General features: G+C 46.3%; 1 protein-coding gene across 7 annotated transcripts in view; it reads left to right on the forward strand.

The window, feature by feature from the left end:
* AFAP1 (actin filament associated protein 1) overlaps positions 1 to 13,228 on the forward strand; it is a 179,272-nt gene that overhangs the window by 141,520 nt on the left and 24,524 nt on the right. For all 7 annotated transcript variants that reach the window (XM_063705170.1, XM_055385387.2, XM_063705173.1 and 4 more), the window contains 2 exons: positions 2,992 to 3,137; positions 10,132 to 10,249. In XM_063705170.1, coding sequence (XP_063561240.1) covers positions 2,992 to 3,137; positions 10,132 to 10,249 — 264 coding nt within the window. The remainder of the gene's footprint in view (positions 1 to 2,991; positions 3,138 to 10,131; positions 10,250 to 13,228) is intronic.

A 13,228-nucleotide genomic window follows, 5' to 3' on the forward strand; every position in this document is an offset into this window, starting at 1 on the left:
CCTTGGTCTCCCAAAGTGCTGAGATTACAGGCATGAGCCACCGTGCCCAACCCATAGTGTTTTTTGTTTTTTTTTTTTGAGACAAGTCTCACTCTGTCGCCCAGGCTGGAGTGCAGTGGCGCAATCTTGGCTTACTGTAACCTCCACCTCCCAGGTTCAAGCGATTCTCCTGCCTCAGCCTCCCGAGCAGCTGGGATTACAGATGTGCCACCACACCCGGCTAAGTTTTGTATTTTTTTTAGTAGAGACAGGGTTTCACCGTGTTAGCCAGGCTGGTCTCGATCTCCTGACCTCGTGATCCGCCCGCCTCGGCCTCCCAAAGTGCTGGGATTACAGGCGTGAGCCACTGCACCTGGCCCAGCCTATAGATTTTTAATCAGTGATTATATCCTTTACTGTCGTGACTTATTTTGGTCAAACTATCACAGATTTGGTCAGCAGGAGGCCCTTGGAGCTGGCTGTTTGTCCTTTGCCATGTCCCTGTAATAAAGAGATTATAGTCCATCATGCTTGGAGCACTTTCCTTACTTTGTGGCACAAGGAGATGCCCCAGGCTCATCCTGTACTTTTCCCTGCTCCAGACCTGGAGTCAGCCGTTCCTCCAAAGCATGCTATTCCTTTTAGTGGAGAATGGCGGAGAGTTGAGAAGCCAGGATCTGGGGGCCAGATGTGCTCACTTCTGCCGGCAGGCCAGAGCTCCTGGGTCTTTTCAGTAGACAAACGCTAGAAACAGATGTGTGGATGTGAATACATACACACACATTCACACGTTTATATGTTATACATATGACAGATACTTACAAGTGCATGTATACACGTACATGCATACATACATATATGCACCCACACACGTCTCTATGTCTATACCTATCTGTGTATTAAAAGCTGTGAGAACTGATACCTCCAACACCACAGTATTATTTTTTAAAAGCCTCTGAGGACATTTCATACAATGAACTATGAAGAAAACAATTGGTAACCTCTAATGTAATAATATCAATTACATCTTAGATATTAATTGTATTAAAACATTTTTAAAATGCTTTGATGAAATGGTTATAGTGACATAGGTATAGATTAATCATGGATACATTCTCAATATAGATTTTGTTTGCCGGGTGCGGTGACTCAAACCTGTAATCCCAGCACTTTGGGAGGCCGAGGTGGGCGGATCACAAGGTCAGGAGATCGAGACCATCCTGGCTAACACAGTGAAAACCCCATCTCTACTAAAAATACAAAAAATTATCCGGGTGTGGTGGTGGGCACCTGTAGTCCCAGCTACTCGGGAGGCTGAGGCGGGCGACTGGCGTGACCCGGGAGGCGGAGCTTGCAGTGAGCCGAGATCACACCACTGCACTCCAGTCTGAGTGACAAAGCAAGACTCTGTCTCAAAAAAAAAAAAAAAAAAAAAGATTTTGTTTTAGGAAGGACATAAGACCAGTGAAGAGAACACATTTGTGGTTTTTTTGTTTTAATCCAGGTATTCAAATCAGTTCATTTTAATTTGGCAAACACTGATTCTGTTTTACTCTCTGTAAGGTACTTAATGGGCACTCCTTCCCTTTGTCCTCATGGCCTCATTGTGTATATGGTTAGTAATGATTTGTTATATGGAAAATATCACTAGCCAATTTCTCAACATAAAAAGTAGCTGCTTCTTTGTTAACATCCCTTCCTTTAGAGAGGTCTTTATACATGGCATGGAATATTTACAATTACTTATATTTTGATCAGTGTTAAACTTGTCAAGTTTATAATTATAAAACCCAATTTTCTTTAAGCTCAACTTAGAGATCTTTATTTAAATTAGTAATTTTTATAAGCAATAAATTTTTTTCTTCAACATTCAGTTAACTCATAGATTTGATAGCTTAATTTCTCCTAAACTTTAACCATTATTTGCATATTTGATTAATCAAAATTTTTAAAGATTTCAAATACCATTAAAAATGTAACTGATTTTCTAAATCACTTTAAAACAATGGCTTAAAGCTGGGCATGGTGGCTCACAACTGTAATCCTAGCACTTTGGGAGGCTGAGGTAGGAGAATCGCTTGAGCCCGGGAGTTCAAGACCAGCCTGGGCAAGATGGTGAGACCCTGTCTCTACAAATAAAAAATTAAAAAATTAGCTGGACTTGGTGGTGAACATCTGTAGTCCCAGCTGCTTGGGAGGCTGAGGCAGGAGGATTGCTTGAGCCTAGGAGTTGGAGGCTGCAGTGAGCTATGATCACACCACTGCACTCCAGCCTGGGTGACAGAGCGAGACCCTGTCTCAAAAAAAAAATAAAAATAAAAATAAAAGGATGGCTTAAAAATTGAACGAACATAAAGACATATTTCTGACTTGCAAATTAAGCAGACCAAATGGAGGAGATAGCAAACATCTTAAAAAATGGTGTGCCTAAAGCAGCCCAGTGATTACAGAGCGTCATTTCCCCTGTGGAAACACAATTGATATCAAAGGAAATTACTTTTTTATATCATCTAATCAAGAAACTAAATGACAATTTCAGGCCCATGTAGGGGGGCTCACCCAGGGCTCCTGGTATAAAAAAGTTTGTGACCAGTAAAGGGCCTGGAGCTTGGTCACGCTTCCCAAGTCAAGCAGCAGCAGCTGGGACGTGCTCCTTCTCATGGTCAGGTGGTGTCGCCAAAGGCACCCCAGCAACTTCCTTCAGCCGGGATGCAATTAATCCTGTTAATTTTCCTGTCTTACACCCTAGTGCCTTTCCCCACAATAATGGGAAGGCATTTTAGGACCTCAGAGTTTCATTCACCTTTGGTGTAATCGGGATGACACTTCCTAAATTAAGGCCTGCTGCGAACGTGACGTTAATCCCATTGCTCAGCCATCTTCCTTCTCGTTTCTTCTTAGGGACATCATGTTTCATCGCCTTTGCTATTATGTGGTCTCTTTATTGACACATTTATGAAAATGTAAAAATCTTTAGTTAAATACAGCCTACCTTTTTTCGCACTTCAACAGGCATCTTCTTCCGAAGACATGGGCAGGTGGATTGGGATTTTACTCGCAGAGACGGGATCGTCCACAGACCCAGAGGCTCTGCACTATGACTACATTGATGTGGAGATGTCTGCAAGTGTCATTCAGACAGCCAAACAGACCTTCTGGTAAGACCCACTGCCATGTGAAATGGCACCACAGTTCAGTAACTATCTTTTCCCCTAACTTAGCTTAACTTAGTTATTGTGTGAGGATATAGACCCAGAAGAAAAACTAAAGGCTTTCCCTTCTCCATTATCTTAAGCCAAATTTTGCAGAAATGTTTTTGTCGTGTCAACCCACTGGGTTTTCTATTCGAGCAGCGTGTGGCGAACTTGCATGAAGGACTTAGATAGTAAATATTTTTGGTTTTGTGGGCCACACGTTTCCTGTTAATAACCACTCAGCTCCCGCTGCAGCTGGACACCGAACATAAACGAATGGGTGTGTCTGTGTTCTAATAAAACTTTATTTGCAAAAACAGGCCGTGGCCTGGGTTTGGCCAATAGTTTGCTGACCCCTGTATTAGGGGAACAGTTCTACGAAGCAGAAATGATTCTACGTATTGCTGTAATGAGGACTGAGTTTTCAAAGCTATCTGTCAAGTACTTTGTAAATTTAAATTGTGATTTTAAAAAAAAAAAATGCTGCAATCATCTATAAAAACATCCTTTTGAACAGTGAATATTTCTTTAACATAGTGATGGCAGAATATTTGTAGCAGCAGTTCTTGGTATGGTCCACAGACCCCCTGGGGGTTTTCCAGACCCTTTCTGGCAGTCTGCGGGGTTAAATTATTTTCATAATATACTAAGACATTGTTTCCTTTTTCCACTGTTTGGACATTTGCATTAGTGATCACTGGCTGGCAGCTTCGCAGCAATAGTCGCCCTTCTCCGTATTAATAATCACTGTCACTGCCAATGTAAATAGTCAAAGAATTTTACCATTTGCGATAGTAAAAGAAAATGCTGGTTTCACTTAAGATGTCCTTGAGGAAGCAGTAAAAATGATGACTTTTTCTATAAGGGATCAGATAGTAGACATTTTCATGAAGGCTCTGAAGCCCGTGGGTTTTTCTTGTTCTGCGTAGCGTGATGAGAGGCCACAGAGAGCATGCAGGTGTGTCCAATGACAGTGCTCCTGTTGAGGAACAGCTCAGACAAGTGAGGTGCTCATAGAACTAGCTGCCTTGATTTTTTTTTTTTCATTTTTACTTTAAAAAGCAACTAACAGACAAACTGCACATAGGCATTTGCAGATGTTTTCTTGAAAATGAGCTAGCTACACCCATCATCTCTAGGCAAACAGTTGGCAGTATTTGTTGCTTATGATACATTTAAGCTTTCCTTAGAAATTAGAATTCTGGAAAATTTGCATCTGCCGTGGTGAGCTTGCCAGCTACTCAGCACCCATAGACTCCTGCTGAGATCTGTAGTCATGTCAGTGAGCAGTTTTTTTTGATGTTGTATAATGAAGGGTGTCAACGTTTGAAAGATCGGCAGAAGTCATGCTTGGGGAAAGATCTATTCCTAGTGCAAGATAAACAACTGGATTTTAATGTGAGTTGATTGATCTGCTTTCCGACTCCATGGCAGTTGGCGGTAAGAGACCACCACTTGCTGCGTTTTGGTGTAGTCCCGAAGAAGCGTCACTACAGCTCAGAAAAAGCAATTAAAATGTGCCCCACTTGTCCGGCTTACAGCTGTTTGAGGTTGGATTTTCTTCACATACTTCAACCAAAAGAACGTTTTGTGACAGATTGAGGGCAGAAGCAGGTGTGAGAATCCAGCCACCTTCTGTTAAGCTGGACATTAACTAGGTTTACAAACATGTGAACACTCTGCCACTTTCTGGTTTGTTATTGGGGTTTTGTTGTTGTTGGTTTTTTTTTGTTTTGTTTTTTTTTTTTTGATTAAAGGTCTTGCTCTGTTGCCCAGGCTGGAGTGCAGTGGCACAATTATGACTCATTGCAGCCTTGACCTCCCGGGCTCAAGGGATCCTCCCATCTCAGCCTCCCAAGCAGCTGGGACTACAGGCATGTGCCACCATGCCTGGCTAATTTTTTTTTTTTTTTTTTTGGTCTTATTATGTTGCCCGGGCTGGTCTCAAACTCCTGGACTCCTGGGTTCAAGTGATCTTGCTGTCTTGGCCTCCCAAAGTGCTAGGATTCCAGGCATGACCCGTGATGCCACTTTTAAGTGAATAACAATGAATGCATTTCTCAGGTTTTAATTTCAAATCCAGCAGGTATTAGGTAGGGTATCTTGGCTTGGGGCCTGCTGTGGTATTTACTAATTAGAACAATTTGGACAAGTCATTCATTACCTGTTAGTACCTCTGCTGCCTTCTGTAGAAAATAGAGAGGGTGGGTGAGATAATCTCTGAAACTTGCAGCTCCAGCATCTTTCACCCCTTGACTGCTGCATATGTTTCTCTCATCCTTAGAGAGTCGGGACTGGGGGGAGGGGAGTGAATGAAAACAAAGCCTGTCATGAATTCCATCATCAGCAAGTGAGGAGAAACATACAGACAGCTGCTGGCAGACCTGCCAGTGCTGAGATTACACGACCTTTCAAGTGTGAAGAAGATGGGCTCAGATGCCTGTGCTGTTGTGTTGTGCCCGTTTAATACGAACACCACCATCTAGTTTTTCCACACAAGTGCTATTTATGGGGAATTGGAGCAGTCTTCCTTTGTGTCTTGAATGGTGAATGGATACTCATTTAATGCTTAGCTAGGACATTCTGGGGCTAAGAAATAGTTCTCAAAGTGAAGATAACTTGGCCCATTTTAGGACTCAAGCCACATGTTACATACACCCAGCTAAGGTCAATAGCCTTGACAAGTGGAACTAGTCTTGCACAGATTGTCCATAAAATCCCCAGTAACACTAGAGGTTTTCTACAGTGCACACTGTTCTCACAACTGTCCTTTTGTGTGGAAATCAGGATAGATGTAGTCTAGTACTTACCGTTCTGTTTATACTCATTATTGTTTAATTATATTCTTTCTAATCAGCAAAATGTAGATAAATTATAATGATTCTCCAATTCTTTAAGTACTATGCAGTAAAGAAAGCACATTTAAAGTGTTTTTAAAGAGATATAAGATCCGTAAATCTATTTTTGCAAAATCTGCCCAACTAGCAGACATAAAAGTGGTTATGGATGTTCACTATATTTATTTGGAAGATACTAAATTTCCATAAAAACCTATCCTACGTCCACATGTAATTGCAAGTATAATCAGCACACCGATAACCACATTTAAGAGAAACCCTGAATTAAAATCGTTGCCCTAGAATACAGCTTGGCTTTTACTTTATAAATGACTAGAGTATTAATCTAAATCAAATGTGGCAAGGTCGCATTTTTGAGAAAGGAATGTAGATTATAACACTAAAAATATTTATTAAAAATATGCATGTAATGAATTTATGGCTGCAGGAATCTTTTCTACCTCGTTAAAGTCTTTATAGGAGCTGTCAGTTAGCAATAAAGCTTATTTTCAAGTTTTCTAGCCAAACACTCCTGTAACACTTAAGAGAGATGAGATGTGACAAGGAAACAGTGTTCAAAATATGGTTGCTTGCCAGTGTGATGAATATTCTAAGATTAAATGTTTTGCTTTTATATAAACTGGCAGCCAGTTAATGAATCTTTTCAAGGTTCTTAGAAGAATTCTTTGTGCATTGTACATGACTGAGGAAGAGACGGCAGTAATATATTTTGAAAAGAGGAAAGTGTAAGATAATAATGGAGATTCTCCCAGGAAAAGTGGGATATTTAGGAACTTTAATAATGGTAAACAATCAAAACGTATTTTCCTGAAAACCTATTTACAATGAGATACATAGATTATACAACACAGGAAAATACTCCAGAGTTTTCCTGAAACTCCTTCAAGTCACACTCAGCTGGGAGCCCCTCAGGAAGCAGTTGGGAGGATGAAAAGAATGGAAAGCAGGGGCTGGTGCGGAGCATGGGGAGATGCACAGATGGGATGGTGAGGATGAAGAGGATGGAAAGCAGGGGCTGGTGCGGAGCATGGGGAGATGCACAGATGGGAGGCAGTTCTCTTGGCCACCCTTTCCTCGGAGTCCCGGGAGGTTATTCTGAAATAGCTCCCCTTGACTCTTTCCTGGTTTTGGTGTAACAAGTGGCATGTGGCCTCTTACTTCATTTCCACTTCTGTCTTTGGCTGCAAATCCTATTGTGGAAAGACACCAAGCACAAGACCGAGGCCTCGTGTTTAGTTGCGACCCCAGGCCCTGCCCTCTTGGGGACCGGGCAGAGTTGTCCTCACTGGGCCAGGTCCCTCTCTGTAGGGTGAAGGGTGACTAGCTACTGGCTAGGCCTCTTCCACCTAGGACATTCTATGTGCCTGTGACCCCTAATCCCTGTGCTCCCAGGTCCTGCCAGGTGAGCCTGTCAGAGGCATCCTGCTGTGGCTCTTCCCAGCACAGAAGCAGGAGTGGAGCCCCCCCAGGGCCTCTGTTCTGACCCCATCCTTTGCCCCTGCTGCAACAGGGCGAGTGCAGGGCATATGCTGGAAACTGAAGATGCAAGCCCGTGAGAGACGTGCCTGCCGCTGGAAGGAGAAAGACCCAAGGCAGTACGGCCCAGGGCACAGGGGAGGGGATGGTCCCTGTGGCCAGGCTTTATTCATTCCTCCATTTACTGCCTCTCACTGACAAAAAGTATACATAGCGCTGTCTCCCTAAAAGCCCTCCAATAAGGCATTTAATTAGAAAACCTTAAATATATATTTTTTAAAAATCAAAATCTATTACTGTAGAACTCTTAAATGTTCAAGTTTTGCTGTGCTTTTCCTTCTTGTATGTTTTCTTCTTCATTTTATTTTCCTACATATACTTTTATGTATTTTAAGTTTAGCATATATTTTTTATAAAGCAAAGGAAAAAGTTTATAAATTATAATTGAAGAGTGTCTGCAGGCAGCAAGCCGTGCATGGCGTCCCTCCCCAGCAGGGGGCGCACGCGCGCTCTGTGAGGAGCCATTTCCGCGGCCCGCACTGATGAAGCCCAGCCCGGAGCCCCAAGCCCGGTTCCTCCCGAGGCTGCGCTGCCAGACTTCTTACCAAAGAGGCCCTGTGTTTCTTGCCCCTGTGTTTCTCTCCCCGGTTTTCACTTACGCTGTGTTTTCTTCATCTGGTGATCACAGAAGCGCAGGATCCTATGAAATACCCCCACTAGCAGGAAATGCTGTCAGGGTGGTCCCTTCCCTGGGATTTACATTGTTAGTCCTGACCCGTGACTTCGGAACCCGGCCGAGCCTCTAGGCACCTGCCCCTGCGTGAGGACCTCTGTGTGTGCCCGCATGGTCCCTGCGCTCCTGAGGCCGACCCTCCAGTGGGGAGAGCAGGCAGGACGCAGATGCAGGGCTGTTGCCCTGGGCCCGGAGGGGAGGGAGGGGCCGCTGTGGGGCTGCGGGACGGGCCGCCTCCTGGGGGGCAGCACCCACGCGTAGACCCGGGTGCGAGGGGTGTCAGGAGAGGAGTTCGGCAGGCAGAGGGGCTGGGGGAGCCGCGAGAGCCAGGGGAGTGCCGGGGCACCCAGGAGACTGACCGAGCGCAGGAAGCCACAGCGCAGGGACGGAGCAGAAACCCAGTCCCTCGGAGCCCCGAGGCCCTGGGCAGCACCTTGCGACTTCAGAAGCCCCTGGGGGTGTTGGGCGGAGGCTGGCGTGGCCCGGCCTGCCCTCCTTAAAGGGGAGTGAGCCGTTCCCTCACCACAGGCTCCACACTGTTGGGCCTCACCTCTGGCCATTAAATGGGCAGGTCTTTCCCATGCCAAGCAATTCTCTAGGTTTCTGTGGGCACCAGCTGGATGTCCTAATACATGAACTCAACCCTCAGTGGTCTTCCGGGAGGCAGCGTCAGGCTCCCCAAGTTAAGGGCCCAGTCCACAAAGCTGACTCCACTTCAGATGCCAGTCACAGGTCCAGGATGTCACCTGTGCGTCTAACCAATAGGTTGTGAGTTGGAGGTTCCCACGACCCCTCCCCTCCAGTTCAGTCGTTGCTAGAACGCTCACAGAACTCAGGAAGAGCTTGCTTACTGGATTACCAGTTTACTGTGAAAGGACACAGTTCAGAAGCAGTGAGGGAAGAGGTGCACCAGGCAAAGCATGTGGGGCACAGCGTTCCCGTGCCCTCGCTGGGCACACCACGCTCCCGGCACCGCTGCATGCACACAGTCCAGAAGCTCCAGGAACCCCATCCTCTTGGGTTTTTATGGAAAGTTCCAGCCGTAATCACAGGGTTGGTTTCCCTGGCAACCAGCTCTCATCCTACTCTTCATGTAGGAAATTCCAAGGGTTTTAGGAGCCCTGACCAGGAACTTGGGACAAAGACCAAAATACATATTTATTATGCCACAATAGCACACCTTCTAAAGGATTTCTCGGGCCGCTGTCAGCGGCTCTCAGAAGTTGAGGAAATTTCAGGGTAGAGGTGAAGAGATGTGGGGTGGCAGTGGTGCTGATTGAGTTCTAAGAACTCCATAAATACTTGTTGAATGAGTGTTCCAGAAAGCTTATAGAACAGGGGTCCACGAACTTTTTTCAAAAAAGACCAGACAGTAACTTTAAGCTTTGCAGGCCATGTTGTCCTTCTGGAAGTAACACACTTGTGAAAGAGGCATGTGTTCCAATAAAACTTTATTATGAACACGAGCTGTGAGAGGAGCTGGCCACTGTGAAAGACGGATGATAATCAAAGCGCTTGGTATTTCTGAACACCTGTTATTTGCAGGCTTTGCTGCGTGTACCTAGCGTTGGGGCCACTGTGAGAGACGGATGATAATCAAAACGCTTGGTATTTCTGAACACCTGTTATTTGCAGGCTTTGCTGCGTGTACCTGGCATTGGTTATTGGCGATCTGTGCCGCAGTTCTGCAGATTATGTGCCATCCTAATTTTATAGGACAGTCCCTCCAATGCATCATCTCATTTCCACCGAGATTCTGTCTGGTATTTCTTCTCTGCCCCTGTGACCTCTGACATAGCCTTGGGCATAAAGTCAGAACTCATTAAAGACTTGACTGATTGGAGTAAAAGGTGGTCAGGTTATGGATTTTAACGCATTTCCTTTCTTTCAGTTTCATGAACAGGCGTGTTATATCTGCTAACCCGTATCTAGGGGGCACCTCCAATGGCTATGCCCACCCCAGCGGGACGGCACTTCATTATGATGATGTCCCGTGCATCAATGGCTCGGTGAGTGTCCTTTTTTTTTGGAGTAATGGTTGGTTTTGTTAGAGGCCGAGGCTGTGAAAATTATGTGCTTCAGTTCCCCTGGTTTCAGGTCTGAATAAGGTCAGCTTTTTAATGCTCTGAAGCAAGGAGACTCCATCTCATCTCTGTTCTCCTGGTTTCTGACATGCTGTTTATCTGAATCTGCATTTGAACAAGTGGATAGTTTGAGGCTAGTAGACAGTTTGTCATTTAATGTCACTGTCATTTTTCTGTTGGTGTTGAGGTAGGGTCCCAATCTGTTGCCCAGGCTGGAGTGCAGTGGTGCAGTCACGACTCATTATAGCTCAACCTCCCCAGCTCAATCGATCCTCCCACCTCAGCCTCCCAAGTAGCTGGGACCATAGGTGCACACCACCACATCCCACTCATTTGTTTTATTTTTAGTAGAGATGGGATCTCCCTATATTGGCCAGGCCAGTCTTGAACTCCTGGGCTCAAGTGATCCTCCCACCTCAGACTTTCAAAGTGCTGGGATTACAGTCGTGAGCCACTGTGCCTGGCCTAATGTCACTGTCACTAATTAAACATGTCAGCCCACTAAAATATTGACTAAAGGAGAGCATGTTAGAGTAATACTTGGATAACTTGTTAAATCAAAACATAGCACAGTATAGGTTATCAATGAGTAGTTATTTCCCGATGGGATTAAAATGCTGTGAAATCCCCTCAGGAAGGAAATGATGACGTAGAGGAATGACCACATTACAAATTCGACAGCTTCCCTTGGGGTGGATTTGGAGGAGCCAGGCTCCTGGCTCCTGGCACAGCACTATCTGTATATCCATCTATCCATCTATCCATGCAGGAGGTGTTTAGTAACAGCTCTCCCTGTTACGCTGGCCTCGGGGGTCTGTCTGGCCTTAGGAGTCCTGAAGTCTGTTCTCAGCGTGTTGTGTCGTTATGTGTAATCAGCAGGCCTCATCAAGTGCTGGTTCTACGGTGTCTGCCTGTTACTCATCTCACAACCGCGTATTGAGCATCCTGCCTGATCCAGGCACGGTGCCCAGCCCTGGGCGTTCAGAGATGAGGCCTTCACAGTTAGCAGATGAATGAAGGAGGCTTGTGAGAAACCAGTATGCCATTTGTCTCCCAGTACTGGGAGGGTTTGAAATTGGCATCTGTGTTAGGATAATTTTCAAAGGTAGACATAAAGTAAATTTATTGTTACGTTTTCCAGCCTTAGAAGGTATTTCAGACTTTTTTCTTACTGTTTTGCTTCTCCAGTCTTTTCCCCGATATCCTGATGAATGTCCTCAATCAGCCCTGGCATCGTAAATTCATAGCTGCCCCACAGCAGGAACCAAGACACAACAGCCTCCTTGAGGGAAGAGAGGGGCTGAGGACCCCCAGTGCTCAGGAGCATAAACAAACTGAAAGCAGGTTCTCGTGGCTGGGGTCAGAAGTGGGTGGCCCATCTCTCAGGAGCCACCATGGACGCAGTGTGTCCCTGGGGCTCAGTCGCCTTCCCATTGGCCGCCTCCTCCTTCCTGGCACTCTGGACCTGCCCTGGGGTTCCTGTGGGGGAGGCCGCCCTTTCTGTGCGAGGCCCCCACCTGATTCTAAAGAGGGATCTTCTCATCACTTGATCTGCCCCCTTCCCTCCTCAGTCCTCTCTCCCTTGCCTTATTGGCTGGGTGTCTCCCAGTGGCCAGACTCTGTGCCAGGAATTGAAGAAGAAATGGTGAAGCGATTGTCTTTGTCCTGAAAGGGCCTCTAAGTCTCGTGGGAGTGAGTGGACCTGGGAGGGAAACAGACATAGGAACGGGGAGAGCTTCCTGGGCCCTGGGCAGGGCAGGGCCCACTTGTAGGTCCCATGTTAGGACAGGGTGGCACGGGGCAAACAGAGCCACTTCAGGATCCCATCCTAGCTTCATAGTCCATCCAGTAGAGTACCCCATCTTAGGCGGAGGGGTATCAGGTCCAGTGAATCTCCTCCTTTCCCCCTCAGCCAATCCTCCCTGGGGTGTCTCTGGGTGCCCACAGTCACCACTGCACTCTACCCCTGGGTAGGGGCTTGTGCGAGTTCTTCCTGCTTAAGATGGCACCATACCAGCCTGTGAAGCAGGCTCTCAGGCTAGTTCCTGCCCTAGATTCCAGCCCCTGAGCCCTTCTTGAGGTGGGACCCGCTCTTCTGCCTCCATTTGCCCTGTGTCACCCCGGTGCCTCTTGACAGCACAGTCTTATCACTGGGTTTAGACTCCAGTTACCACACTCATCTGCATCCTGAGAACCATCCACTTCTCTGAGCCTGTGTCTAGCCCGTCCCACCCAAAGACCCTTTCACACGCCTTTTCCTCAAAGGCGTTTCTCCACATGCACGCCTTACACACGAACCCGTGACTGTGAGCCGGATGCTGTCATCACCCTGTGGAACCACACACGTGATCATCCAGCTCCACCCAGCCCCTTTTATTCAGACTTTTATGACACTGTACAGGCCACCCCCAGGAGCAAGTGTTCTTTAGGCTATTCACAGCTTAATCTGTTGTAGAAACAAAGGTCTGCCATTCCTAAAGGGCTCTGCATGTAGGAATCGTTTGTGTGTGTGTATTGCTGGGCTGGAGATAGCCGCCTTTAGGACATACCATGCTGTACATGTTTGTGCCTTCCTCTGCCCAGGCCCTTCCTGAAACTATTTTCTGTGTGTTCGGCTCTGTTATCAGCTCATCTCTTTTTGGAGAACCCATTTCTAGATTTTTAAAAGTTCATATTTATAGCCAGGCGTGATGGCTCAGGCCTGTAATCCCAGCACTTTGGAAGGCAGAGGTGGGCAGATCACTTAAGGCCAGGAGTTCGAGATCAGCCTGGCCAACATGGTGAAACCCTGTCTCTACTAAAAATACAAAAATTAGCCGGGCATGGTGGCGGGTATCTGTAATCCTAGCTACTCAGGAGGCTGAGGCAGGAGAATTGCTTGAGCCTGGGAGGCGGAGGCTGCAG

Source organism: Gorilla gorilla, chromosome 3 (genome assembly GCF_029281585.2).
Source record: "Gorilla gorilla gorilla isolate KB3781 chromosome 3, NHGRI_mGorGor1-v2.1_pri, whole genome shotgun sequence".
NCBI lineage: Eukaryota > Metazoa > Chordata > Mammalia > Primates > Hominidae > Gorilla > Gorilla gorilla.